Source organism: Bos javanicus, chromosome 16 (assembly GCF_032452875.1).
Source record: "Bos javanicus breed banteng chromosome 16, ARS-OSU_banteng_1.0, whole genome shotgun sequence".
Lineage (NCBI taxonomy): Eukaryota > Metazoa > Chordata > Mammalia > Artiodactyla > Bovidae > Bos > Bos javanicus.
Genome location: NC_083883.1, coordinates 37881823 through 37908153, shown reverse-complemented (window position 1 = coordinate 37908153; position 26331 = coordinate 37881823). Strand labels below are relative to the sequence as shown.

Genomic DNA, 26331 nt, shown 5'->3' with positions numbered 1-26331 from the left:
GTGAGTAAAACCAAAAGAAAAGAAAGAAAGTGAAGTCGATCAGTCATGTCCGTCTCTTTGAGACCCCATGGACTGTAGCCTTCAGGCTCCTCTGTCCATGGGATTTTCCAGGCAAGAGTGCTGGAGCGGATTGCCATTTCTTTCTCCAGGGGATCTTCCTGACCCAGGAATCAAACCCGGGTCTCCCGCATTGCGGGCAGACACTTTACCGTCTGAGCCACCAGGGAAGCCCAAAGCCTCATTCATTTTCAGATCTGTAGTGCCTATCTTTATCATTTCATTTGTAGATAATCTTTGAGCCTAAAAACAAACCTGTTTTGGTGTTTCTGGAGAAAACTACATGGGCCCTATCTCATTGGATGGTTGTAAAATTAGATTAAATAATACACAAAAATTACTTTGCGATTCTAAGCATTCAATATATCTTAGATTCAACTGAATAGCCATCCAGTTTAGCCCATAATGCTGACATTTTGGGGGTTGGGCTTTATTAAGCTTAAACACATTTGTGAATCATTCCTTTCTTTTTAGGTTCGTTTTAAAAATTTAGCATCCAGACCATATTCTCTTCATGCCCATGGGCTTTCCTATGAAAAATCATCAGAAGGAAAGACTTATGAAGATGACTCTCCTGAATGGTTTAAGGAGGACAATGCTATTCAGCCCAATAAAACTTACACCTATGTATGGCACGCCACTACGCGATCCGGGCCAGAAAACCCTGGATCTGCCTGTCGGGCTTGGGCCTACTACTCAGCAGTGAACCCAGTAAGCATAGCCATTGAAAATTTTTGTCGTTCCCCTAAGTTGAGTCCATCAAATGGAATGTCACGATTTCCTAGTAAATATCTGTCCTGCTTTCCATGAGGCATGTGTAAGGATCAGGGTCCACAGTCAACTGCTACCAAAACCAGGGACTCTGCATGCAGATCTTCAGAAGACAGTGAGAAGTGGAAAGGAGGAAGGATTACTTAAATGGTTAGCCCCAGTTGGAGTGACTGCTTTACAGAGGAAGATGTTTATCTGCAATTTCCTTGAACAAGTATTAGCTTTCTCCTGCTTTTTCTTTTTTTAAAATAAAAGAACTATAAATTCAAGATTCCCCCATTTTGATGGTGGTAGAGAGAGCATAGTCATAGATTTCAATTTCTATCCTATCTCTTACTGTGTAGCCCTAGGAAAGTTACTTGATCTCTCTCAGCCACAGTTCCCAGAGTTAAAAATGAGGTAACAGTACATAGCATGTGGAGTAGGCACTTGGTAATATTTGTTCAATCAATGAATTTATTTTTTACCATATAGGATTGCTGTCAGAATTAAATAAGATACTACAGGGAAAATATTTAACCTAACAGATTCTCAATAAATAGTATTTATAATAGTATCCCTATCATTATCATCACCATAATTATCATTACTACCATGTTGAAATAAGGGATTAATCAGAGGAAGGCAATATTAGCATCACAGAATGAAGACAATAAATATCCAGGTTTATTAAGCTGTAATTCATTTGTAATCTTCAAATTGAGAGCCTCTGAGAAGGTCTCCTTTTCAATAGGATCAGTGATTGTCAGAAGAGCAAAGAAAATCTTGAGAAACCATGAATGTGTGCTGTCTGCTCTTACTGTCTTCCAGGAAAAAGACATCCATTCAGGCTTGATAGGGCCTCTTCTGATCTGCCGAAAAGGGACACTTGATAAGGAGACCAACATGCCTGTGGACATGAGAGAATTTGTCCTGCTTTTTATGGTCTTTGATGAAAAGAAGAGCTGGTATTATGACAAGAAGCCCACAAGGTCTTGGAGACGTGCATCCTCAGAAGTAAAAAACTCCCATGAGTTTCATGGTATTTTCCTCTGACTTTGATCTCATCTCCGAACCAACTTACTGGGTGACAGTGATTCCTGCCCACAGGTCTTCTCAAAATCAGGCATAAGATGCTTCTGTGGAAACAGGAGCTCTAACTAAAACCAGATCCTTAAATGTCTAGGAGGCTGATGTCACCTGGCAGGTGGCAGTGTAGGTGAAAGAGAGCAGCAAAATCTGAAAGATAGCACACAAGGCTGCTGCAAAACAAACCCAAACCAACCAACCAAAAGCCACTGGGCTTCAACTGGTAACATAAATTGGAAAGGAATTAGTATTATTCTGCAATTAAACAGTTCATAAATCTGTTTCTTGATCTCTAAAGGATCAATTATTTATGTGGAAGTGATCGCCCACACATACTTCCAAAATAAGAATGACTGTCATATTTGTAACTCTCAGCAGTTCACAGGTGGAACTCAAAGAATATGAGAAGAAAGTGATTTAGGAAACTGGGTAGCCAGGTAATGAAAGAAGAATGCCAAGACAGCATTTGGGTGGGGTAAGAGGGAAAAGTATATCTACTCTGAAATCCATTTGGGAATTTAGTCAGTAAATTGGCAGTGGAATTACAGTTTTAGGGAAAGGCAGAATTTAGGATACGGTGAACAACCATATCTTAAGTAATTAGGATTTAGAAATCCTAAATTTCTAAAGAATTTAGGAATTAGAAAACAAATTAAGATCCCATTTTCAGAGTTTGATGAATAGAGGTGATTGCTATGAGATTTCTGATCAAGGAAGGTCCTATGCTTTGGGTGATGGGTCAGTCAATGTAATAGGAAAGAAGAAAGTTGCTATTGCTTCAAGAATTAAAAAAAAAAAAAAAAAAGACATTATAAGCAATATTCAATTCACTGCCACCTCTCCCAGCCAGTCATCAAGGCTAAGCTGGTCTATGCTCCCTCTCCCACCCTATTTACATACTCAGGCTACCCCTTTTAAGCTTATTTTTCCTAATTAAACTTCTACAATTGTAGAATTCAGTCTGATCTCATCTGTAAGAAAACAATATGATTTACAATCTGCTCCAAAACCCCACCCTCTGGACGCTGCTTATCACACAAGGTTAAAAAATTCTATTATGCAGTCTAGAATAGCGTTGATTGAGAGCTGACCAAGAGACTCCAGGCAGAGCTTTCTTTTCTTTTCTCCTACCATCTCTAGGCCTTTCAGCCCAAGGTGCTTGGTCTCAAGGTAGGAAGCACAGCCTCTGAAAACCTCTGAACACAGTGGGAAAGCGCAGACTGCAGAAGCAGACAGGCTGTCTCGTGGCTATGTCCTTTACCTGCTGAATACTCTCGCGGCCCTGCTTCTGATTATTCAAGGAAAGACTAAAATGCACCCTGTTTAATTTTAGTTTTAAATGTAATGTCATCTAAATTGCTATAATTTGGTAATCTTCCACTGTCGAACTTACCAGGGTATTTGATAAGCAGACCACCTATGCCTGGCCTCTGCTGTATGCACTAAGTAAATATGTGTTGAATTAATAAATCAATGAATGAATTCTATCACTCAGCTAAATTCAGCAAATGTTTATTGAGCACTTGCTGCTTTGAGCATCTTTTCTTCTCTATCCTGATGTAATGATTTGACCTAATAACTGCTGGAGATAACCTTTATTCTTAGATCTATTCACAGAAACCAAGATGAGGAGGGGAGGCTGATGTTATGAAGATATAGACAGGTGCTCCCATACCTGATATAATTTTAAGGGGGCCAAAATGATCTCAACTCTTCTCCCTCCAAAAATTCATTTGCTTGGTTCCAGAAATTCCATAATAGTTCCTTTACCCTTTAGAAGAATAAGCAACAACAGATACCACCACCACCAAAACTTCCCTCACTTCAGTCCCAATTAAGTGCAAGGTGGCCCTAAGCGTTATCATTAAAATTTTATACGTATTCTTTTTTAAGATGACCAGGTTTACCAGATGTTTAAAAACATACACACTTCAGTAAGGGGAGAGTTGATAAAGTCTGAGAACCCTGGACATCCCAGCTGGGAAAGGGGCAGAGGAGCACTCAGACAAATGAGAGGATAAACATGAATCTCTAAGGTTTTGGGGTCCAACAAAGATGAAGTGCAACTCCCTAACTTTGCCTGGAACTCTCTCTGAATTTCGGAGGCCTTAGGTGATACACTGCATATCCCCTTACTTACCCTCTTTTCTCTAAAGACTAGTTTACTTATCTGCCCATATTAGTCCTTATCTTTTAAGTAGCCCAGGAAAATTCATATTATAAATGTAAAGAATAAATGGATAAAGCACAGAACAGGAAACATGTAAATTTGAGGGAAAGAGTGATAAACTGCTTGGAAAGGGGACTCACCCACACTTCTGCCACAGGCTGGTATGAGGAGGAGAAGTGGTTCTGTTTCAGTCTCTCACTGATATTAGGAACTGTAGGAGGTCCCTTACTATGCCTGGGCAGGGTTGTGGGGTGGGTAGGCATGCAAGTAATAAAGAAGATGGGTGGTGAGTGGGAGGCCCTATATTTCCTTACCAGCCTCTCTCCTGGTAGACACAGATTTCTAATTGACTGCAACTTTCTGTCCTTTCAGCCATCAATGGGATGATCTACAACTTGCCTGGCTTGAGAATGTACGAGCAAGAGTGGGTGAGGTTGCACCTGCTGAACTTAGGCGGCTCCCGAGACATTCACGTGGTTCACTTTCATGGCCAGACCTTGCTAGAAAACGGCACTCAACAGCACCAGTTAGGGGTCTGGCCCCTTCTGCCTGGTAAAATTCTTGGCGATGAAAAGAGGTCTCAGTACCAAATGGCAAGGCTGTAACTTAGCATCTGTAACTCTTTCCCATTCCCTCTTTGTGCATCTCTTCCTTGTGCATTGGCTTCCCTGGAGGCTCAGAGGTTAAACCGTCTGCCTCCAATGCGGGAGACCCAGGTTCGATCCCTGGGTAGGGAAGATCCCCTGGAGAAGGAAATGGTAACCCACTCCAGTATTCTTGCCTGGAGAATCCCATGGACGGAGAAGCCTGGTAGGCTACAGTCCACGGGGTCGCAGAGTCAGACACCACTGAGCAACTTCACTTTCACTTTTCACTTTCAAAAGCGGTCAGGCATAGGCTCTGACTTGGATCCTGCGCAAAGCTATAATCCAAAAGTGCATGCAGAGTACAGAAGACTCAGCCAGTGTCTCCACTGTTTGCAGCACAGCACAGACTAAATCTGCAGACCGGCTTGGTTCTACAGAGATGCTATGTCTAGCGCAGGTTCTTCCAAGCCATTATGTGTCATGTGGGCCAGGTCTTAAGCAGATTACAAAATGAATCCCACAAGGATCAGGCATCTAAAACATTCTGTTGGGCAGAAATCAGAGACTAACCAGGATTTCAGCGTTCTTGAATTCTACTCCTCAGTCTTATCACCCTGATATCTTTGGGCTGTCGAAATCTGAATCTTAAACTGACTTATGAAGTGAAGAATATATTTTTAAATGATTATAAAAGCCAAAGAATAATAAAGGTATTTAAATCTTTTCATATGCAAAATAATGACTAGGTTTAAACAAACTAGAACCATCAAAAAGGATTTTTATGTCCCAGTGAATTGCTTGTAGGTGTGTGAGTAGGAGTGTGTTTGATGCCATTGATCCTCAAACTGTACTGGGCATAATAAAAACTTACAAAGCTGGTTAAAATGCAGATGCTTTAAAGAGAGATTTTGCTCTCAGAGACTTTGATCTGGTAGAACTTGGGCAGGAGCCCAGCAGTCTGCATTTTTAATAAGCAGCCTACCTTCCACAAATGATATCTGAGAAGCTAGTCAAGGCAACTCCTTGATAGGATTTTGAGTGGGGAAGTTGGTGTGTGAATCAGCCTCAGAAGTAGGCACACTAGTCCAAACAGGCTGGATGTGGTTAAGGATGGGGGAAGAGAGGCTCCTCAGGCGGCACAAGGGGTAAAGAACCCACCTACCAATGCAGGATACATGGGTTTGATCCCTGGGTTGGGAAGATCCCCTGGAGGAGGGCATGGCAACCCACTCCAGTATTCTTGCCTGGAGAATTCCATGACAGAGGAGCCTTGTGGGCTATAGTCCATGGGGTCACAAAAGAATTGGACACCACTGAGCAACTAAAACAACAAAACAAATCACACACTGAGTAAGCTAGAGCTTCACAGCAGGAGGTTCCTTGAGACTTCTGCCTATTGGGGGCTGCGCATACACTCAGAAGGGTTGAACATGTGAAACAAGAGCCGAACAAATCTGCCGAACAAACAAAAATAATTATAGTGTAAGTAACTTTTTGTGTTTAAGGAACGTACTTATTGCTGGCATATGACCTGAAAATGGGATTGTCCTGCTGCTAAAGGTCAGAAGCAAACTCACGCCCTCCAGACTTTAGTTTGACACACCCTAATAGGACACTACAGAAAGAACGACTGGAGCAACAGCACTCTCACACACGGGGAAAAGGGGTTCTGTTTGTATGCAACACACCAGTTTCTCATTAACAAAGCTATCAAAAGCCACTCTATTAAAATCAGGGACAGAAAGAAAGGGTTAGGTCAGGCTCACCCCTAACTTCTCACCAAGTATTACCAGATCAATTATCCCTTCCACTAGCCTGGGAGAAGTGGGTCAGGGAACTGGCCCACTTAAATCTTTACACCTAACACCTGCATTAGAGAGTAGAAGGCTGGAGATCTTTTTTTAGTGTGTCTGAGGAGGATGGCCATCAGCTATTAATTTTTATTCACAATCTAGGAAATGGTCACAGATCATAGTCAATAGAATATAAGTATTAACTAGTGGTAGGAAATGTTAAATACCAGAATGAATAATCAGAGGTTTCAGAAATTTCATTTTTTCAGTGCTTTTCTGAAACAATGTTTGTACACTTCTATCTAAAATGTAAACTTCATAGAAAATATGAAACATGGGGGAAGGATGTTTTATTTTAATTTTCTCATATAAAAAAGAAAAACTAGAAAAATGAAGAGAAGGAAACATGTACAAGATTTGTGAGGCCCAATGACTATCATTCAAAGTTGCTTTGATAAGCTGCATTATGTATGGGTTAACTTGTAACATGATATTTATATAAATGAAACATTTCTTTTTGTAAGGGGTATTGGAGATTTTTTAAGGTCCCAGGGCAATTTGTTTTTAGTGAATGTGTGTGTGTGTTGTTGTTTGTTTTGATACACCTGTAATACTGCCTAAAGAGAAATGGCTAACTCAAGTTATATTCTAAATCACTTGCCATGCAGAGATTTTAGGATTCTTTGGTAGGAGTCAACCAGTGTTAGCCTGTTAATCTTTGGGTATGTAATGTTGTCTTTTATTTTAGGTTCATTTAAAACTCTTGAAATGAAGGCATCAAAACCTGGCTGGTGGCTCCTAGACACGGAAGTTGGAGAAATTCAGAGAGCAGGGATGCAGACATCATTTCTCATTGTAGACAGAGGTATCATCCAAGAGCCACATTATTTTTTTGTTTTAGCAGGAGAGTACCTGTTCCTAGAATATCACCAAGTTTTAGGTTGGAAATATTCAACTCTGAGAACTCTGACACAACAGAAGCATGATCTGTAGCAGTAATTGCTTTTATTTCGACCTAGAGTCTGATTGCAAACATCAGTCTGCTAGGAATCTTAAACTAAATGGTTCAAACCAAAGGCATTTCTCTCATTTGCTGAAGCGAAATAAAGCATCCTCCTCCATGATTTGTGAACCACGGGAAAGCGCATAAGAGAAATTCTCCAGACTTCTAGAGTAGAGGAAGGGAAAGATACCAGGAATTCAGCTTTGACCAAGATAGTCACTGAACTTGGCATTTTGGTATTCAAGAAACACAGTTTCCATCTGTCCATCCACTAATCCAGCCAGCCAGCACTTATTAAGCACCTGTTGAGTACCAAGCACTGTGTCAACATCCAAATAGCTTAGTGGCTAGCATTCCCTTCTTTGTTCAGGACATAAATAACATTGTAACTTTCAGGTCAACTTTTGAGAACACAGTCTTATAAAGGGTACTTAATATTGTAAAATGGCTTATTTTAAGATACAAAAATATGGAAATCAATTTAAAAACTATTTGCACTTCTAGATAAGTTGTTTTCCACTAAGGTGTCATTAATTTTCATTTCTATTAAGTATCAGTCTTGCCAGTGCATTTATGATTTTATGATCAGACATATTTAAGTGAGCTGCCACACAGATAGGTGAAAACAACTAATTACTGACCCAGAAGAGGTATATCTTTAGCCATGGAGATTTTTACTTTGTTATATGTGCTTTCTAAGCAAAGTTTATTCATTGTTCTATTTCTTATAGAATGTAAGATGCCAATGGGACTAAGCACTGGCCTGATAGCTGACTCACAGATCCAGGCTTCTGAGTTTTGGGGTAAGTAGTAGCATCATAGCCTGTGAAAGGGACCTCCTACAGTTGTGTTGTATACAGCCTGCAAAACCATACATGATGACCCTGCCTCCATGGGTCATTGCTCCTCTCAAGGCTTTTTTCTACCACATTTTGATAGTAAAACAGCAGTAAAATATCTAATTACTGACCCCCCAGAGATATAATCTCTAGCCATGGAACTTTTACTTTGTTACGTGTATTTTCTAAGCAGAATTTACTCATCACTGATTTTTTTATAGAATGTAAAGGTGTCAATGGGACTAAACTGTGTAATATTCCAGCCGGAACCACAGGGTCTTACAGGCAACATAATATAGTTCCCATTCAGTTCAGTTCAGTTCAGTTCAGTCGCTCAGTTGTGTCCAACTCTTTGCAACCCCATGAATCGCAGTATGCCAGGCCTCCCTGTCCATCACCAACTCCCGGAATTGACCCAGACTCACGTCCATCAAGTCAGTGATGCCATCCAGCCATCTCATCCTCTGTTGTCCCCTTCTCCTCCTGCCCCCAATCCCTCCCAGCATCAGAGTCTTTTCCAATGAGTCAGCTCTTCGCATGAGGTGGCCAAAGTACTGGAGTTTCAGCTTTAGCATCATTCTTTCCAAAGAAATCCCAGGGCTGATCTCCTTCAGAATGGACTGGTTGGAGCTCCTTGCAGTCCAAGGGACTCTGAAGAGTCTTCTCCAACACCACAGTTCAAAAGCATCAATTCTTCAGCACTCAGCCTTCCTCACAGTCCAACTCCCACGTCCATACATGACCACAGGAAAAACCATAGCCTTGACTACACGGACCTTTGTAGACCCCTTTGCTGTGTCAACCATTCATCTATTCAAGAAATTTTTTGTTCACCCACTGTGCATCACAAACTCCTCAATTTCCTCTCTTTGCCTTCAAACTCTTGTCAAGATCAAGAGGTCAAATGTAAAGGATCATGCATGTGTACAAGCTAAGTCTGTTCAGTCATGTCCAACTCTTTGCGTCCCTATGGACTGTAGCCCTTTCTCTATCCATGGGATTCTCCATGGACTGGAGAATACTGGAGTAGGTTGCCATTTCCTCCTCCAGGGGGAAAGGATCATGAGGCTCCCATAAATCTGCCCCATATCTTTCTGTTATGCAGGCACACTCAGCAGAAACCACATCAGCATAACTGAGAAAAAATAAACATGATCTATATTTAAGAAAAGGGGGTGGGTGGTGGTTGACAGCTGTCCAAGCACAGGCCTGAAACCAAGATCTCATCATCAGGGACTAACTTAGTAGCTGAGGCCCATTTCCATTGCCTGGTTTCCTAACTAAAACAGATGTTCCTGTAGAAATCTGATTTTCCACTGGGACTAAATTCACTTGAGAAATTGCTAGCTGGATGTTCATTTTGTTTTAATTCTGAATAAATTATTTTCTTCCTTTGTATTTAGGTTATTGGGAACCCAAATTAGCAAGGTTAAACAATGGTGGATCATACAATGCTTGGATCGCAGAAAAACTTTCAACAGAATTTAACCCTGAACCTTGGATCCAGGTATGTCTTACTAACCTGATAATGCATGCATGCTCAGTCATGTCCAACTCTTTGCAACCCCATGGACTGTAGCCCACCAGGCTCCTCTGTCCATGGGATTCTCCAGGCAAGAATACTGGAGTGGTTTGCCATTTCCTCCTCTAGGGGTCTTCCCGACCCAGGGATTGAACTTGTGGCTCCTGCCTTGCCTGAGCCACCTGGGAAGGCCCAACCTGATAATAGTTACTACTATTGTAATAAAAAATGACAGTGGTTTAATAATTTCTTCTTGTTGTTCTTGCAATGTTGTTAAGGGAAATGGCAATTACTAGGTGCTAGGCAGCATTCTAAGTACTTTACATACTCAAAACCTGTGAGGTTCAGTTCAGTTCAGTCGCTCAGTCGTGTCCGACTCTTTGCGACCCCATGAATCGCATCACGCCAGGCCTCCCTGTCCATCACCAACTCCCGGTTAGTCTAGCAATATCCAGTTTTATAGATGAAAAAAACTGAGGCACGGAGGGATTAACTAACTTCCCAATGTCACACTCAACTAGTTTCTGGTTGAGTTTGGATTCAAATTCAGGTATCCTGTGTTCAAATATGGGTTGCACCTAGCCATTTTATTAGTTTGTTTGCTGTTATTTTGTTCTAAGGAAAGTTAGCTGTGCATTGACCTCAGGCAGTGTGTGTGTGACTTGTTGACAAGGATAGTGCTGCTCAGTGGCTTTGCTACATTGCAGGTAGACATGCAAAAGGAAGTCCTGCTCACGGGGATCCAGACCCAGGGCGCCAAACACTACCTGAAGCCCTACTACACCACCGAGTTCTGTGTGGCTTACAGCTTGGATCGGAAAAACTGGCGGATCTTCAAAGGGAACAGCACAAGGAATGTGATGGTCTGTGGGCACCACTGTTTCTCCCCAAGCCTAGGGTTACTATATCTTTTTAAAAAATACCTTTTGGGTGTTATAAATACAGATGGCATTTTTAGTGTTTTATGAAGAAAAGTGGTAAAGTGATGTGTCTGTATATTATAAACTAAAAAAAAAAAACAACCCTTAACTTCTGAAATTTCAAAACTCCATAAAACTTGCAAGAAAAATCTCTTTTTCATCAAACTAAGTATCCAAACTTCTCAGATTGGCAAATGATATACAGCAGAATATCTGGTTGTGTGTCTTAAAGAGCCCATGCTAAAATTTGGCCACCAATTTTCGATTTTACTCTCACATTTCATTTTGTTCTTTAGTTCAGTGTAACTGAAGGAAGCCCCAAGTGAAGGAAATAGTGTTAATACCAGCAATGCTCTGAGGCAGTATGATTCTCACATTTCTTTCTTTCTTTCTTTCTTTTTTTTTTTTTTTGCTGTCACGCCTGAGGCGTGATGTCCCCCTGCTGGATCTTCCAAAGGCTCAGCCAGGGTTATTCCCAATGACCCAGTTATTCCAAGCCCAATCCTTCCCCTCCTCCCATGCTCCTCTCTCCAAAGAAAGCTATCTGAATACAAGGATCAGTCCACCATTATTATACTGATAACCTTGAATCAGTTTCATTTTTTTTCTGTAAATCGTTTACTATTTTACTATCTTCTATGTCATCATTTAGCTATTTCTTATAATAAATCATTTGCACTATAACCTTAGAATAGATCATGAAAACCTTAAATTGTGAATCTTAGCAATCAGTATTGCAGAGAGTACACAAATTAAAGATTAATTTGTGTACTCTCTTAAAGCTTAAAGATTTTTGCATCTATGTTTGTGAGGGTTATCTGTGTATAGTTTTGTTTCTACTGTCCTTTTGTTTTAATGTGAGAATAATACTAGCTTCATAACATAAATTAGGTAGCATGCTCTTCTATTTTCTGGAAGAGATTATCTAGTATGGACGTTAATTCTTTAAACTTTTGGTATAATTCATCAGTAAAAGCCACATGGACCTGGAGATTTCTTTTCTGGGACTTTTTAAATTACAAATTCATTTTTTTAAATAGTTACATGTTATTCAGATTATCTATTTCATTTTGGGTGAATTGGGATAGTTTGTGTTTTCTCAGTCAATTGAGTCATTTCTTCTAAGTTGTTAAATATACATGTACAGATTACTTGTATTATTCCCTTACTGTCCTTTTGATTTGTGTAGGGTCTGTAGTGATATTGACTATTTCATTTATGATATTGGTAACATGAATCTCTTCTCTTTTTCGCTTTATCAGTCTTACTTCAGATTTGCCAATTTTCTTTAATCTTTTTAAAGAACTGGCCCTTTGTTTGATTGCTCTTAGCTGTTGCTTTTCTGTTTACAATGCTACTGATATCTGCTCTTATCTGTGATTTTCCTTGGCTCTTTCTGACACTGTTCTGCCAGGGAAGGGGGATGGGACACAGCCTCTTTACTGCCAGGTAGAGGTCACAGTCCATTCTCCACTTGGCCTCCTCTGTTGACGCGTGAGCTGGGACCCCTCTCCTCCTTGCAAATAGGTAGGGATGGAATGGTCTCCACTGACACCACAAGAGGGAAAGCCTTATTATAAGATAGAAGAGATGGAAATCCAGGGTCTCTATTTTGTTTTCTCTGCCAGGACTCCAGTGACAGTGTTGGGGTGCCTCGTTACAGTTTCATGAGCATGGGAGTCTAGGTTCCCCATCTGGCCTTTGCAGCTGTTGATAGGGAAGGGGACACTGTTTTCTAGCCTATGGTGTTTGGCTTATAGTAGAACAATTGTTGCCTCCAAGTTTTCAGTCTTGCTAGACTGCCTTTTCCAGTCCTGAGGCCAGAGAAAAAATGCTTTCGCTGTTTATTCTGTTTTTGTTTGTTTGCCTGTACCTATTGGTGGCTCCTGATTCCCGGCTCCCTTACTTATAAGTCTGTATATGAGGTAAAAAGAAAACCCAGGGGACTGACACCGTGTTGTTCCTTGGGTCCTGAGAACCCTAGCCAGCCTGCCTTCTCTTCTCCACCTTTCAGAGTCTTTCTATGTTTTCAGTTGTACTCAGCAGGAGGAACAGGGCAAAATTCATCTATACTATCTTCCTGAAGTGGAAGTATTCCCAATTATCTTTTAAGACCAAATTAATTTGACTCAGGCTACCTGAAAACGTAATATTACAACATTAAATTGGATGAAAATTTTATTATAAAATCACTTTATAGAGAATTGTTACATAACTAAATTTTCCTCTTTTCCTCTAGTATTTTGGTGGCAATTCAGATGCTTCTACAATAAAGGAGAATCAGATTGACCCACCTGTTGTGGCTAGATACATTAGGATCTCTCCAACTGGATCCTATAACAAACCTGCCCTTCGATTGGAGCTGCAAGGTTGTGAGGTTAATGGTAAGGAACACAGATGCATTATTTTCTTGCTCAGTTCAGTTCAGTCTCTCAGTCGTGTCCAACTCTTTGTGACCCCATGGACATTTTTTTCGCTGCTATTCATCGAGTCAAGATTTGGGGCATATGGGAGAATGAGTAGAATTTTTAGTTTTCTCCAATTACTAAGGCTCCTAGAAAAACCTCTGTGAAACACAGGTACCATTCAAGGAATGATCTAGACTGAGACTGGTTCTAGCAGCCAGAGGGCAGGCACCATCTCTCTGAACAATGTTTGGACCATATGGACACTGCTCTGACCCTCCAAAGAAGGACCTTAGCAAAGCATGACCTCCACCAGCCCATTTCCAATAAGAATTGAGAGTCAAACCGGGTCTGACCCTTCTAAAAGCCTTCCAACCAGGTCACTCAGACTTTAATATAATAAAAGTGTCTTGCAACATTACTGGCATATATTGCTGCTGCTGCTGCTGCTGCTAAGTCGCTTCAGTTTCCTTCTCCAACGCTAAGTCGATTCCATTTCCTTCTCCAATGCATGAAAGTGAAAAGTGAAAGTGAAGTTGCTCAGTCGTGTCCGACTCTTAGCGACCCCATGGACTGCAGCCTACCAGGCTGCTCCATCCATGGGATTTTCCAGGCAAGAGTACTGGAGTGGGGTGCCATTGCCTTCTCTGACTGGCATATATTAGGTAGTCAATAATTGTTTTTGAGAACTAAATCTGCTTCCCAACTTCCTGAAACCTTGATTGAACTCTGTGTTCTGTTTCACATTCTATGTAGGTACCCAAGCCTTTTCTAAGTAAGTTTCTGTTTTTCAGGGGATGTAATGTGACCTGTGGTATATATAAATCTAGGCAATCATAAATGGCAATAATAAAATTCTTCTATATATAATAAGATGTTTAAGGTTCTCATCAACTATTCTTCTCTCTTAAAGTACTTTCCAACATTTTTTACTTCAAAGCATATATAGAATATAACCTCGGTCTCACAGTCCGCAGTAAAAGAATGAAGCAGACCACCCTGGGCTTGGCTGATCCAGGCACCACCAAGTTGCTCAAGGGCTGAGGGAGGAGGGAGATCAATATACAAACATACCTAAAACTTGCTGCGGCACACCTGCTGGGAAGGTACAGCACCTTCTCTCAGGTATAGGATAAAAGCACAGCTCGCAGTGGAGAAAGTAACTGAATCTTGGAATCAGTTTCTTATCAAAGCAGATAATAATACAATAAACTCTTGATATTCATGAGGGATATGGAAAGGGCATTTTACCCATGTCCAGATAGCCATGGTATATAATATCCTCCACATAAAATGCAAATTTTATATAAGCAGGAAAATTTGAAACAGCTCCATAGCATAGCGTGTGCATGCTCAGTTGTGTCTGACTCTTTGCGACCTCATGAACTGCAGCCCATCAGGCTCCTTGGTCCATGGAATTTTCCAGGCAAGAATACTGGAGTGGATTTCCATTTCCCCCTCCAGGGGGATCTTCCCAACCCAGGGATCAAACCCACATCTCCTGCATTGGAGGCAGATTCTTTGCTACTGAGCCATGTGGAAGCCCTGAAACAGCTCTTTGAGTCATTTTTTTTTTTTCTTTCCTTATGGTATATGATGTTAACTGGTCATTTGTTCAGGTCATAGAGTCAAGCTACCCTAAAATGTGGCATTCAACAATGCTAGTCTATTTAAAACCTCCATTTTCTATACAAGAAGCATTAATTTTAAAATCTCTTCACTTTCTTGATGTTTATAATTAGTATCTATGACAGACATTCTTCTTTTAAGCCTCTTTTTTCCTGGAGAAAGTAAGGTATCACTTCAAGAAAATGTCTACATGACTTACTAGCAAGAACAAAGTGTCTTGTCTCTGTGACACTTTATATACATAGGGGCTTCCCGGGTGGCTCGGATGGTAAAGAAACAGCTTGCAATGTAGGAGACCAGGGTTTGATCTCTGGGTTGAGATTTCCTGGAGAAGGGAATGGTTAGCCACTGCAGTATTTTTGCCTGGAGAATCCCATGGACAGAGGAGCCTGGCAGGCTACAGTCAATGGGGTAAAGGGTAGCACATGACTGAGCAACTAACACTTTCACTTTCACTTATATACATGGATGTTTAGGAATATTGTCTACCTGAAAGCAGAGACCAACGTTTCCATGACTCTCTGAAGGAGAGAAATGAGTTTAGATGTTTAGAACATGGCATTTGATGTCAGACTGCCTGGGCTCAAATCTAGTTTCTGATTCTTTTAGCAGTGTTACTTTAGTCAAGTTTCTTTTCCTTGCTGTGCTTGTTTTTTCATTTGTAAAATGGAGCTATTTAAGAGCATTAAGTAATACATGTATAGACTGAAAACATTGCTGTGATGGTTGTTTTGTTGTTACTTAGCAGTAATATTATTTGTCTTCACTGAAGTACAAAATACCATACAAGGAGTACCAGTGGTGTGTAAATAATCACATTACTTTTCTCTTGACAGGATGCTCCACACCGCTGGGTATGGAAAGTGGAAAGATAGAAAACAAGCAAATCACCGCTTCCTCGTTTAAAACGTCTTGGTGGGGAAATTACTGGGAACCCTTCCTTGCACGTCTTAATGCCCAGGGCCGTGTAAATGCCTGGCAAGCTAAGGTGAACTGTCCCCTGTGAATGGAGTTCTCTCAGTCTCTCTGAAGAAGGCATAGGCCCTCACTCCAGGGAACATGGGAACCTGGGAAGCCAGAAGATCCTCCCTTGTTTCTACAGAGTATGATCCTATGTCTGAAAACTAGGATGTGTGTTGTCTGGACAGTTTTAGCTCAGAGAGAAGTTACCATCTCTGTGGTCTTGATTTAGACTGCTGCTGCTGCTGCTAAGTCGCTTCAGTCGTGTCCGACTCTGTGCGACCCCATAGACAGCAGCCCACCAGGCTCTGCCATCCCTGGGATTCTCCAGGCAAGAACACTGGAGTGGGTTGCCATTTCTAGGGGCGGGCAAAACTTTTCTGCAGAGGGCCAGATAATATTTTAGGCTTTGTGAGCCATACATTCTCTGTCATAGTTACTCAACTCTACCACTGTTGCAGGAAGCAGTCATCAGCAATATGTAAATGAATGAGCATGGCTGTGTTCCAATAAAACTTTATTTACAAAAACAGGCAGTAGGCCAGACTGGGCCTTGGGCTGTATTTTGCCAGCTCCTGATTGAGACAACTTACATTATCAGTAAATGATTTAGATTTGTACCATCTTCTCTTCTTTGGTTCCCTCCACAATCTAGCACTATCCTTTATTTTATTAAGAGTGTCATTTAAATTTTTTTGTTCCTGTTTTTTCAGAACTCTGTAACACTCCTTTGTATTGGTGACATCATAAAATGATGCCAAACCAGGTTTTAAAATCTGTGATCTAAGTTTTATAAACATCTCACAGAGAGTTATATTGCCCTAGATGTTAGCCCATTGAGTAATTAAGGTAACTTAGTTCTACGGTAACTATTAATATTGACTCATATTTATTTCATTCTTCAACTGATCTGGAAAATCAGAATGCCATAAGAAATCAAAACAGTCCAGTCAATCAACGTAAGCCAAGTTCCCTATTTTCTATCCACCTAACGCTCTCTCTTAAGGAAGTGAAAGTCACTCAGTCGTGTCCAACTGTTTGTGACCCCATGGACTATACAGTCCATGGAATTCTCCAGGCAAGAATACTGGAGCCCTTTCCCTTCTCCAGGGGATCTTTCCAACCCAGGGATCGAACTCAGGTCTCCTGCATTGCAGGAAGATTCTTTACCAGCTGAGCCACAAGGGAAGCCCAAGAACACCGGAGTGGGTAGCCTATCCCTTTTCCAGTGGATCTTCCTGACCCAGGAATTGAACTGGGGTCTCCTGCATTGTAGGCAGATTCTTTATCAACTGAGCTATCAATTGATAGCTCAGGGAAGCCCCTCTCTTAAGAAAGCTACACTCCAATTCCCTGGACTCTCTATAGCATCCTGCGTCCTAATCTTAAATTAGGCCACCAGAAAGGAAAAGGGAGTTGTATTGTGCAAGCAGAGTAAACAAGAGTTTGGACCCCATCTTAGGGCTTCCTAGGTGGTGCTAGTGGTAAAGAATCCACCTGCCAATGCAGGAGACATAAGAGATGGAAGTTTGATCCCTGGGTTGGGAAGATCCCCCGGAGGAGGGCGTGGCAACCCACTGCAGGATTCTTGCCTGGAGAATCTCATGGATAGAGGAGCCTGGTGGGCTATAGTCCATAGAGTCACAAAGAGTCAGACATACTGAAGAGACTTAGCACAGACTCCATTTGGATAGTCTCGGGGACCAATGTCTGTGCCCTGAAATTCATTTCTCAACTACCATAGACTCACAGAAAATTAGAAAGGCAAGGGGTTTTTACAAAGCATCTGGTCCAGATTTTTCTTTTAAGTCTAAACACATGCATCCGTGCTAAGTCGCTTCAGTCGTGTCCAACTCTGTGACTCTATGGACTGTAGTCTGTGACTCTGTGGATTGTAGCCAAGTCTAAACACAAAGGAAATTAAATAATTTTAGTTTAGCCTGGTGGCTGAATCAGGAATCTCACTTTCCAAATAAACAGATCTGTGGTCTTTGTACCATCTGAAGCAACCCAAGTACTCATTTTGCAATTTTGCAAAAGGGGAAAACTGAGACCCACAGAAATTAAAGTAATAAAAGTGACAGTGTTGTATAACATTTTTTTTTAATTTCTATAATATAAATAGTGTCGTGTCCGACTCTGCGACGCCATGTGCAATTCTCCAGGCCAGAACACTGGAGTGGGTAGCTGTTCCCTTACTCCAGGGGATCTTCCCAACCCAGGGATCAAACCCAGGTCTTCCATATTGCAGGCAGATTCTTTACCAGCTAAGTCACAAGGGAAACCAAGAATACTGGAGTGGGTAGCCTATCCCTTCTCCAGCAGATCTTCCTGACCCAGGAATCGAACCAGGGTCTCCTGCAATGCAGGCAGATTCTTTACCAGCTGAGCTACCAGAAAAGCCATATAATATAAATAAGATAATAAAACATAATTATCATTCCCTGGAAATCCAGTAATAAGCACTCCATACTTTATCTGCAGATGCATGGGTTTGATCTCTGGTTAGGGAACTAAGATCCCACATGCCATGCAAGGCAACCAGGGAATTTTAGGTCAGAACTGTTTGTTTCACTTAACCTTCAATTAGTATAAAATGTCTTTTATAGACCTTCTTTAGAGAGGCTGAAAGTCTAAACCAGGCATGTGCAGGTATGTGCACAAGTGTCTCTATCTCTTTTATGGTAGAGACAAAAAGATATACACCTATAAAAATCTTCTAGTTACCTATATGCATTCTGTATCATTCACACAACCTTGAAGACACACTAAAACACCAGTAGATGTCACTACAGGGTGTTAAATTAACCCAAATTATCTAATAGAGTATATTTAATTAATTTGCTTTAAAAATACAGTAACGTGATTGTAGCGTATGTTTATATACATACAGCCATGTATATATGAGTGACGTTGAGAAAATATACATTGGTTATTTCATGTAGAATTGAACAAGACTACATTGTTGTTTAGTCATTAAGTCGTGTCTGACTCTTTGAGACCCCATGGATTGCAGCCCACCAGGCTCCTCTGTCCATGGGATTCCCCAGGCAAGAACACTGGAGTGGGTTGCAATTTCCTTCTCCAGGGGATATTCCTGACCCAGGGATCGAACCTGTGTCTTCCACATTGTCAGGTGGATTCTTTACCACTGAGCTCCTAGGGAAGCCCAAATGAGACTATGGGCCAGGATAAATCTCCCAAAGATGAAAATTAATCTCAAGTTATTCCAAAACCTAATTAGTCTTTCTGATCCTCTTTCTCCAAGCACTTAATGCCAAACATGTGATTAGGCATTTTGTTTAGGCCAGAGACAAGACAACTACCATGACATGTGCAGCCCTGGGTGTAGCTTTATCAAGTCTCTCAAATAACATGTTTACTTGAACTATCGGAAAAGAAGAAATTGGACCTTTTCTATTTGACATTAGCAATGGAAAGAAAACTGGAGCTTTTCTAAAATAAGTAAGAGAGAGTAGACTATCTAGTTCTTTCCCAGATAACTTCAATAATATCATCATAGTATTTAATTCTCTTCTTTTCATTGTGGTAAAAGTCACATAATATAAAGCGTACTATTTTAAGCCATATTTAACTGTACAGTTCAGTGAACTAAGTACATTCACATTGTTGTGCAACTCTCACCATCATTCGTCTCCCAAATTTTTCACCTTCTTAGACTGAAATTCTGTCCCCATTAAACACTAACTCCCTATTTCTCTTCCCCACCCCTCCTCACCTTATGGCCCCTGGCACCTATCAATATACTTTCTGACTATGACTTTGACCATTCTAGGTATCTTGTATAAGGGGAATCAAACAGTATTTGCACTTAATGTATACTGCAATGCATTTTATACTATACCATCATAGTATTTTAAACCAACTTGCTTAGGAGAAAAATATTTAGATAATTTAGCAATTGATTTTTTTCCTCGGATAAAATATTTTTTGAGCACCATCTGTGTGCCATACATTGTGTTAAGTACCTGGAAACAAAGCTAAGTCCCTGCCCTCAAAGAGTAAGGAATACACATAAACAAATAACTGTTGTACAATGTGTAAAATATTCCGGAAGTACATGCCGATGATAAATGAGAAGGAACAGGGGAGGATTCTAGGAGAAAGGGAATTCTCAGGGATGAGACAGAAAAGAAATACTTTGACCTCAACGCATTTCTGAATATCTTGATCTAAAAAAAGCAAAGGTTTTAACCTCTGTCTTAGCCATTGTTCTAATCATTTTCATAGGCAAACAACAACAATCAGTGGTTACAAATTGATCTGCTCAAAATCAAGAAGATAACTGCGATTGTAACACAAGGATGCAAGTCTCTGTCCTCTGAAATGTATGTGAAGAGCTACACCATCCACTACAGTGACCAGGGAACGGACTGGAAACCTTACAGGGAGAAATCCTCAATGGTGGACAAGGTACAGGGAGATCTTGGCAAAAAGAAAACAGTTTGAAAACTGCTGTGATGAGAACAGTACCTCAGATTTGCAAATAGCTCTTGTATTTGATAAGTGTGCATTGATGTGCATCCCTCTTTAAGTCTTCTAAGTCCTGGACCTGGTCTTGGGACAGGGACCGTGTATACTATCTTTCTGTTTTGACTGAGTCACCTACAAAATCACGAGAACAACAGGGGATGGTGTGAAGTTTAACTGTCTCTGATTGAGGAAGATGGTGAAAGAAAGAGTCCTCTCAGCCTGCTTGGGCTGTGTAATGAGTTACCACAGCCTGGGCGACAAACAAAAAGCACTTATTTCACACAGTTCTGGAGGCTAGAATCCTAGCTCAGGGTGCCACCACGGGCAGGTTCTTGGTGAGGGCAGTCTTCCTTGTTGTGCCCTCCTATGGCCTTCCTTGGTGTGTGCACACGCAGAGGGAGATGCCATGAAGGCCCTACCCCCATCCCTAGTCCTAATCACCTTCCAAAGGCCCCACCTGCTAATATCATCTCATTGAGGATGAGGGTTTGAAGACATGAATTTTGGAAGGACACAAACGTACAATCTATAACAGGGGTCTAGACAACCTACCATATTAGCATTAGCTTAGGTATATTTGTTATTTATGGCTGATCAAATACCTATGGCCATATGCCTTTCTGTGCCACTGTTACTAAGCAGAAAACAATTGTTATCCTTCCCCACGAGGAGATTAATTTCTTGCAAGATGCACTACTCCATCACACTCTTAAATTCCTAGCTATGTGGATTTAAAATCTTACTAGAGGCAAAGCTAAGGAGATGAGCTGAATATTCTAGGAGTGGGAACTGGGCTGAACCAGTACGAGGGGGAGCACAGGAGTAGGGGATGGATGTTTACTGGATGCTCATCATGGACCCGGCCCTTATCTTAGTTAATGGGTTTGAATCTCTCTTTCTCTCTCTAAACCCCTGGTTTGTTTGGTTTATTTCTCACTGTATCAGGATGTTCTCATAGTAGGGTAAACATCATTTTTATAAACAAATAGTGACTCAGTCTCTGATGTGTGTAAATCTTGGGGAGCTTTCTGAGAATGACAAAAGCACACCTCAAACACAGTTTAGTTGAGGATGTAGGGCATATGACAGAAAGGATATTAACACATAAAAATGCACGATTGTGTTTTATTTTAAATGTTAGTAGTAACTAACCATAATCATTAGCTATTACTAACATTTAAAATAAAATGCAACCATGCATTTTTATGCTTATTATCTGGCACTTAATAAACACTTGTCATATGTTGACATGCTCTTAAAATCTTCACAACAACTTCTACTAGGTAAAATCTATTATCTCCATTTTACCAATGAGGAAAAAACGGAGAATCAAAGTCTATAAGTAATTTGCTCAAAGTCACATAACTCAAAAGGGGCTAAAGGTGGAGATGTTTTTGTGGCTGCTTCACAGCACCATATCAGATTTCTTTATTTTTTCCTATTTCAACTCAGATCAGTGGAGAGGTGATATCCCTAAAGAGGTATGTCTGGAGTGAGATTTCATAATTAATTGAGGATCATCTTTGTGATAAGTTGTATGTGTTCATTGAGATCCACAGTTTGAACTAAAAAAGACAAAAAATTACCTGTTAACATTTTTTTAACTGAAATACAGTTAATGTACAATATTATGTTAGTTTCAGTTATAAGATTTCCATACCCATTATGCCATCATTAAAGAGTTTCTCATATTTTGCTTTCAGGTTTTTGAAGGAAATAATAATGTCAGAGGACATGTGAAGAACTTTTTCAACCCACCAATCATCTCCAGGTTTATACGCATCATTCCTAAAACATGGAATCAGAGTATTGCACTTCGCTTGGAACTCTTTGGCTGTGATATGTACTAGAATTGAATATTTTAAAAGATAGGAGGGACTCAAAGATATCAAACCACTTAGAGTGGGCAATGCATTTTGTAGCTATTTTAAGTATAAAAAAATTTCCATTATTTCTCTTTTTTCTATTAGAGAATAAAATTTTATATGCAAAACCTTTATGATATAACTCCTGATAACCACTAAGTAAGATGATGACTATTATTTCTGCATTAATTTGAATATAGATAGGAAAACACCAAGAACCAAGAAGAAAAGGCTTCTCTTCCACTGATTAAAAATTCTATATATAAGTAATATTCATATGATTAACATTCATCATTATAGTTTTCTTAAATGCTATACACATTAATAAAAGAAGTATTACTTCCTTAAACCACTCATAAACCCAGATAACTTTCATTCCTACCTTTTCCCTTAAAAGAGCTATGATTTAAGAGTATAGGGAAAAAACAGTATTTCTAAATGTTTTGCTTGACAATGGAGAAAAAAAAAAATCATACTGCATGAAAGAACAAGTATTTAAAATGCCCTGTCTTACTGACATGCCAATGATTGTTCTGACCCTCCAGGAGTAAAGATATAAGTAAACATATTTTCAGTGGTCCCGCCAGACTTGTGATGCTGGCCTGGATTCCCTTGGGACTGATTTCGTACATTGATGTTCAGGGTTAGGGATCATTAGTAGGACAGATCTAAAATAAATATGGGATGGCTGAACGTGTAACCTTCATTGCATTCTAGCTGGTACTATTAAATACATGGCACACTGTTTCAAACATACGCTCCCCTACAGGAAGGCAAATACCCGTCAAACAGATCATCAGAATTCTTGGCCCAAATGCAGCTGTTCCTGCTAGACCCAGCTCCAGGCAAACAGCTGAAATTCTCTCTCAGTGCCCTTCTCCTTATGGCCCCAGCCTCTACTTCTCCCTTCCTCCTCCTCCTCTCCCTTCCCCTTTCAAGCACTCCCTTTCTTGGGAACTTGGCATCTCACAGTTTTACAGATACTGTGAGACTGGGTAATCTTTTGGTAGCCTCTAAGTCACATGAGAGAGAATCACTGGTGAGGCAATCTATTTTAGTGGAACAAGCCACCCCAAAACTTAGTGCTTAAAACAGCCACAGATTTATTATTGCTCCTGATTCTGTAGGCTGACTGGGCACAGTTAACTTCATTTGGGGATCTCTAGTCATCTGGAGACTGAACTCAGTGTTGGGACAGCTGGTCCTTTATCCCTCTCCAAGTAGTTTCAGATTCTCTCATTACATGGCTTATCCACATGGTCTGTCCACTTGGTGCCTCCCACACTTGAGCTAGACTTCTTACACCATGATAGGGGCTCCCAAAAGCAAGAGGTCAAGAGGTAGGAAGCAGAAACTGCCAGTCCTTTGAAAGCCAAGCCCAGAACTGGCACAGCCTCACTACTGCTGTATTCTACTCATTCACATAAGTCACAGGCCAGTCTAGACTCAATGTAGGATGTCACGACACAAAGCTGTTTCTAGGAGATGTAAGTCATTGGGAGCCTCTTCAGATACTAATTCTCAGAGTTACCTATTGCCCCTCTGAGTGGGGTGAGCATTATGAATGTATTCAAAAGCTTCAAACATCCACAAAACATTGACTTTCTTTTTTTATGTTTAAAAATGTTCATTTTTGAGGCACAATTGAAAAATAAAAACAGAAATATATTTAAAGTATATATGTTGGTTTGATATATGTGTGCATTGTAAAAGGATTCCCACCACCAAGTTAATTAACATCCCCACCACCTCACAGTTACTTTTTCTTTTTTCAATGAGAATACTGAAGATCTAATCTTCAGTTCAGTTCAGTTCAGTTGCTCAGTCGTGTCCGACTCTTTGCGACCCCATGAATTGCAACACGCCAGGCCTCCCTATCCATCACCAATTCCCAGAGTTCACCCAAACTCATGTCAATAGAGTCGGTGATGCCATCCAGCCATCTCATCCTCTGTTGTCACTTCTCCTCCTGCCCCCAATCCCTCCCAGCATCAGAGTCTTTTTCAATGAGTCAGCTCTTCGCATGAGGTGGCCAGAGTATTGGAGTTTCAGCCTCAGCATCAGTGCTTCCAATGAATACCCAGGACTGGTCTCCTTTAGAATGGACTGGTTGGATCTCCTTGCAGTCCAAGGGACTTGAAAGAGTCTTCACACTTCTTTGCACCACAGTTCAAAAGCATCAATTCTTCGGTGCTCAGCTTTCTTCACAGTCCAACCCTCACATCCATACGTGACCACTGGAAAAACCATAGCCTTGACTAGATGGACTTTGTTGGCAAAGTAATGTCTCTGCTTTTGAATATGCTATCTAGGTTGGTCATAACTTTCCTTCCAAGGAGTAAGTTTCCTTCAATTTCATGGCTGCAGTCACCATCTGCAGTGATTTTGGAGCCCCAAAAAATAAAGTCTGACACTGTTTCCACTGTTTCCCCATCTATTTCCCATGAAATGACAGGACCAGATGCCATGATCTTAGTTTTCTGAATGTTGAGCTTTAGGCCAACTTTTTCACTCTCCTCTTTCATTTTCATCAAGAGGCTTTTGAGTTCCTCTTCACTTCCTGCCATAAGGGTGGTGTCATCTGCATATCTGAGGTTATTGATATTTCTTCTGGCAATCTTGATTCCAGCTTGTGTTTCTTCCAGCCCAGCATTTCTCACGATGTACTCTGCATATAAGTTAAATAAGGAGGGTGACAATATACAGCCTTGACGTACTCCTTTTCCTATTTGGAACCAGTCTGTTGTTCCATGTCCAGTTCTAACTGTTGCTTCCTGACCTGCATATAGGTTTCTCAAGAGGCAGGTCAGGTGGTCTGGTATTCCCATCTCTTTCAGAATTTTCCACAGTTTATTGTGATCCACACAGTCAAAGGCTTTGGCATAGTCAATAAAGCAGAAATAGATGTTTTTCTTGAACGCTCTTGCTTTTTCGATGATCCATCTTAGCAAATTTCAGTTATACAACACAATGTTATTGACTGTAGTCACCATGCTATTTTGATGGTCCTCAGAATTTAATCATCTTAACAGTAAATTTTCAATATGCTATCTAGGTTGGTCATAACTTTTCTTCCAAGGAGTAAGCGTCTTTTAATTTCATGGCTGCGATAACCAACCTAGATAGCATATTGAAAAGCAGAGATATTACTTTGCCAACAAAGGTCCATCTAGTCAAGGCTATGGTTTTTCCAGTGGTCATGTATGAATGTGAAAGTTGGACTGTGAAGAAAGCTGAGCACCGCAGAATTGATGCTTTTGAACTGTGGTGTTGGAGAAAACTCTTGAGAGTCCCTTGGACTGCAAGGAGATCCAACCAGTCCATTCTGAAGGAGATCAGCCCTGGGATTTCTTTGGAAGGAATGATGCTAAGGCTGAAACTCCAGTACTTTGGCCACCTCATGAGAAGAGTTGACTCATTGGAAAAGAATCTGATGCTGGGAGGGATTGGGGGCAGGAGGAGAAGGGGATGATAGAGGATGAGATGGCTGGATGGCATCACTGACTCGATGGACGTGAGTCTGAGGAACTCCGGGAGTTGGTGATGGACAGGGAGGCCTGGCGTGCTGTGATTCATGGGGTTGCAAAGAGTCAGACACGACTGAGCGACTGAACTGAACTGAACAGAACAGTAAATTTGTACCTTTTATCATCCTCTTTCTATTTCCTCTACCAGCAAGCTCCTGGCAACCACCATTCTACTCCTTATTTATATAAGCTTGCCTTTTTTAAAGGGTTTCACATGAAGTAATACCTTGCAGTGCTTGTCTTTCTCTGTCTAGCTTATTTCACTTAGAATGATACCCTCCAGATTCATCCATGTTGTCACAAATGATAAGATTTTATTCTTTTTATAGCTGAATAATACCCCATTGTGAATACAGACCACACTTCCTTTTTCCATTCATCCATCTATAGATACTTAGATTATTCCTATATCTTAGATTTTGTGAAAATGCTGTAATGAACATGGAAGTGCAACTCTGTCTTCAAGCTAGTGGTTTTCTTTCCTTTGGACATATACTCAGAAGTGGGGTTGCTGAATCATATGGTAGTTCTGTTTCCAATTTTTTGAGGAATCTCCATACTGTTTTCCATAGTGGCTATACCAATTTACATTCCTACCAACAGTGTATAAGGGTTCCCTTTCTCTACATCCTCACCAACACTTGTTATTTCTTATCTTTTTGATAATAGTCACTTTAATAGGTATAAGGTGATACCTTATTATGGTTTTGAGATGCATTTT

The 26331-nt window shown here is 40.6% G+C and overlaps 1 protein-coding gene across 2 annotated transcripts in view; it reads left to right on the top strand.

Annotated features, from left to right (window-relative positions):
- Positions 1-23760, top strand: part of F5 (coagulation factor V) — an 81373-nt gene extending 57613 nt beyond the window's left edge. For both annotated transcript variants that reach the window (XM_061382542.1, XM_061382543.1), the window contains 11 exons: positions 532-768; positions 1639-1849; positions 4439-4618; positions 7195-7311; positions 8181-8252; positions 9692-9795; positions 10518-10673; positions 12970-13114; positions 15601-15752; positions 19976-20158; positions 21922-23760. In XM_061382542.1, coding sequence (XP_061238526.1) covers positions 532-768; positions 1639-1849; positions 4439-4618; positions 7195-7311; positions 8181-8252; positions 9692-9795; positions 10518-10673; positions 12970-13114; positions 15601-15752; positions 19976-20158; positions 21922-22068 — 1704 coding nt within the window. In that variant the 3' untranslated portion in view covers positions 22069-23760. The remainder of the gene's footprint in view (positions 1-531; positions 769-1638; positions 1850-4438; positions 4619-7194; positions 7312-8180; positions 8253-9691; positions 9796-10517; positions 10674-12969; positions 13115-15600; positions 15753-19975; positions 20159-21921) is intronic.
- The last annotated feature ends 2571 nt before the right edge of the window (positions 23761-26331 follow it).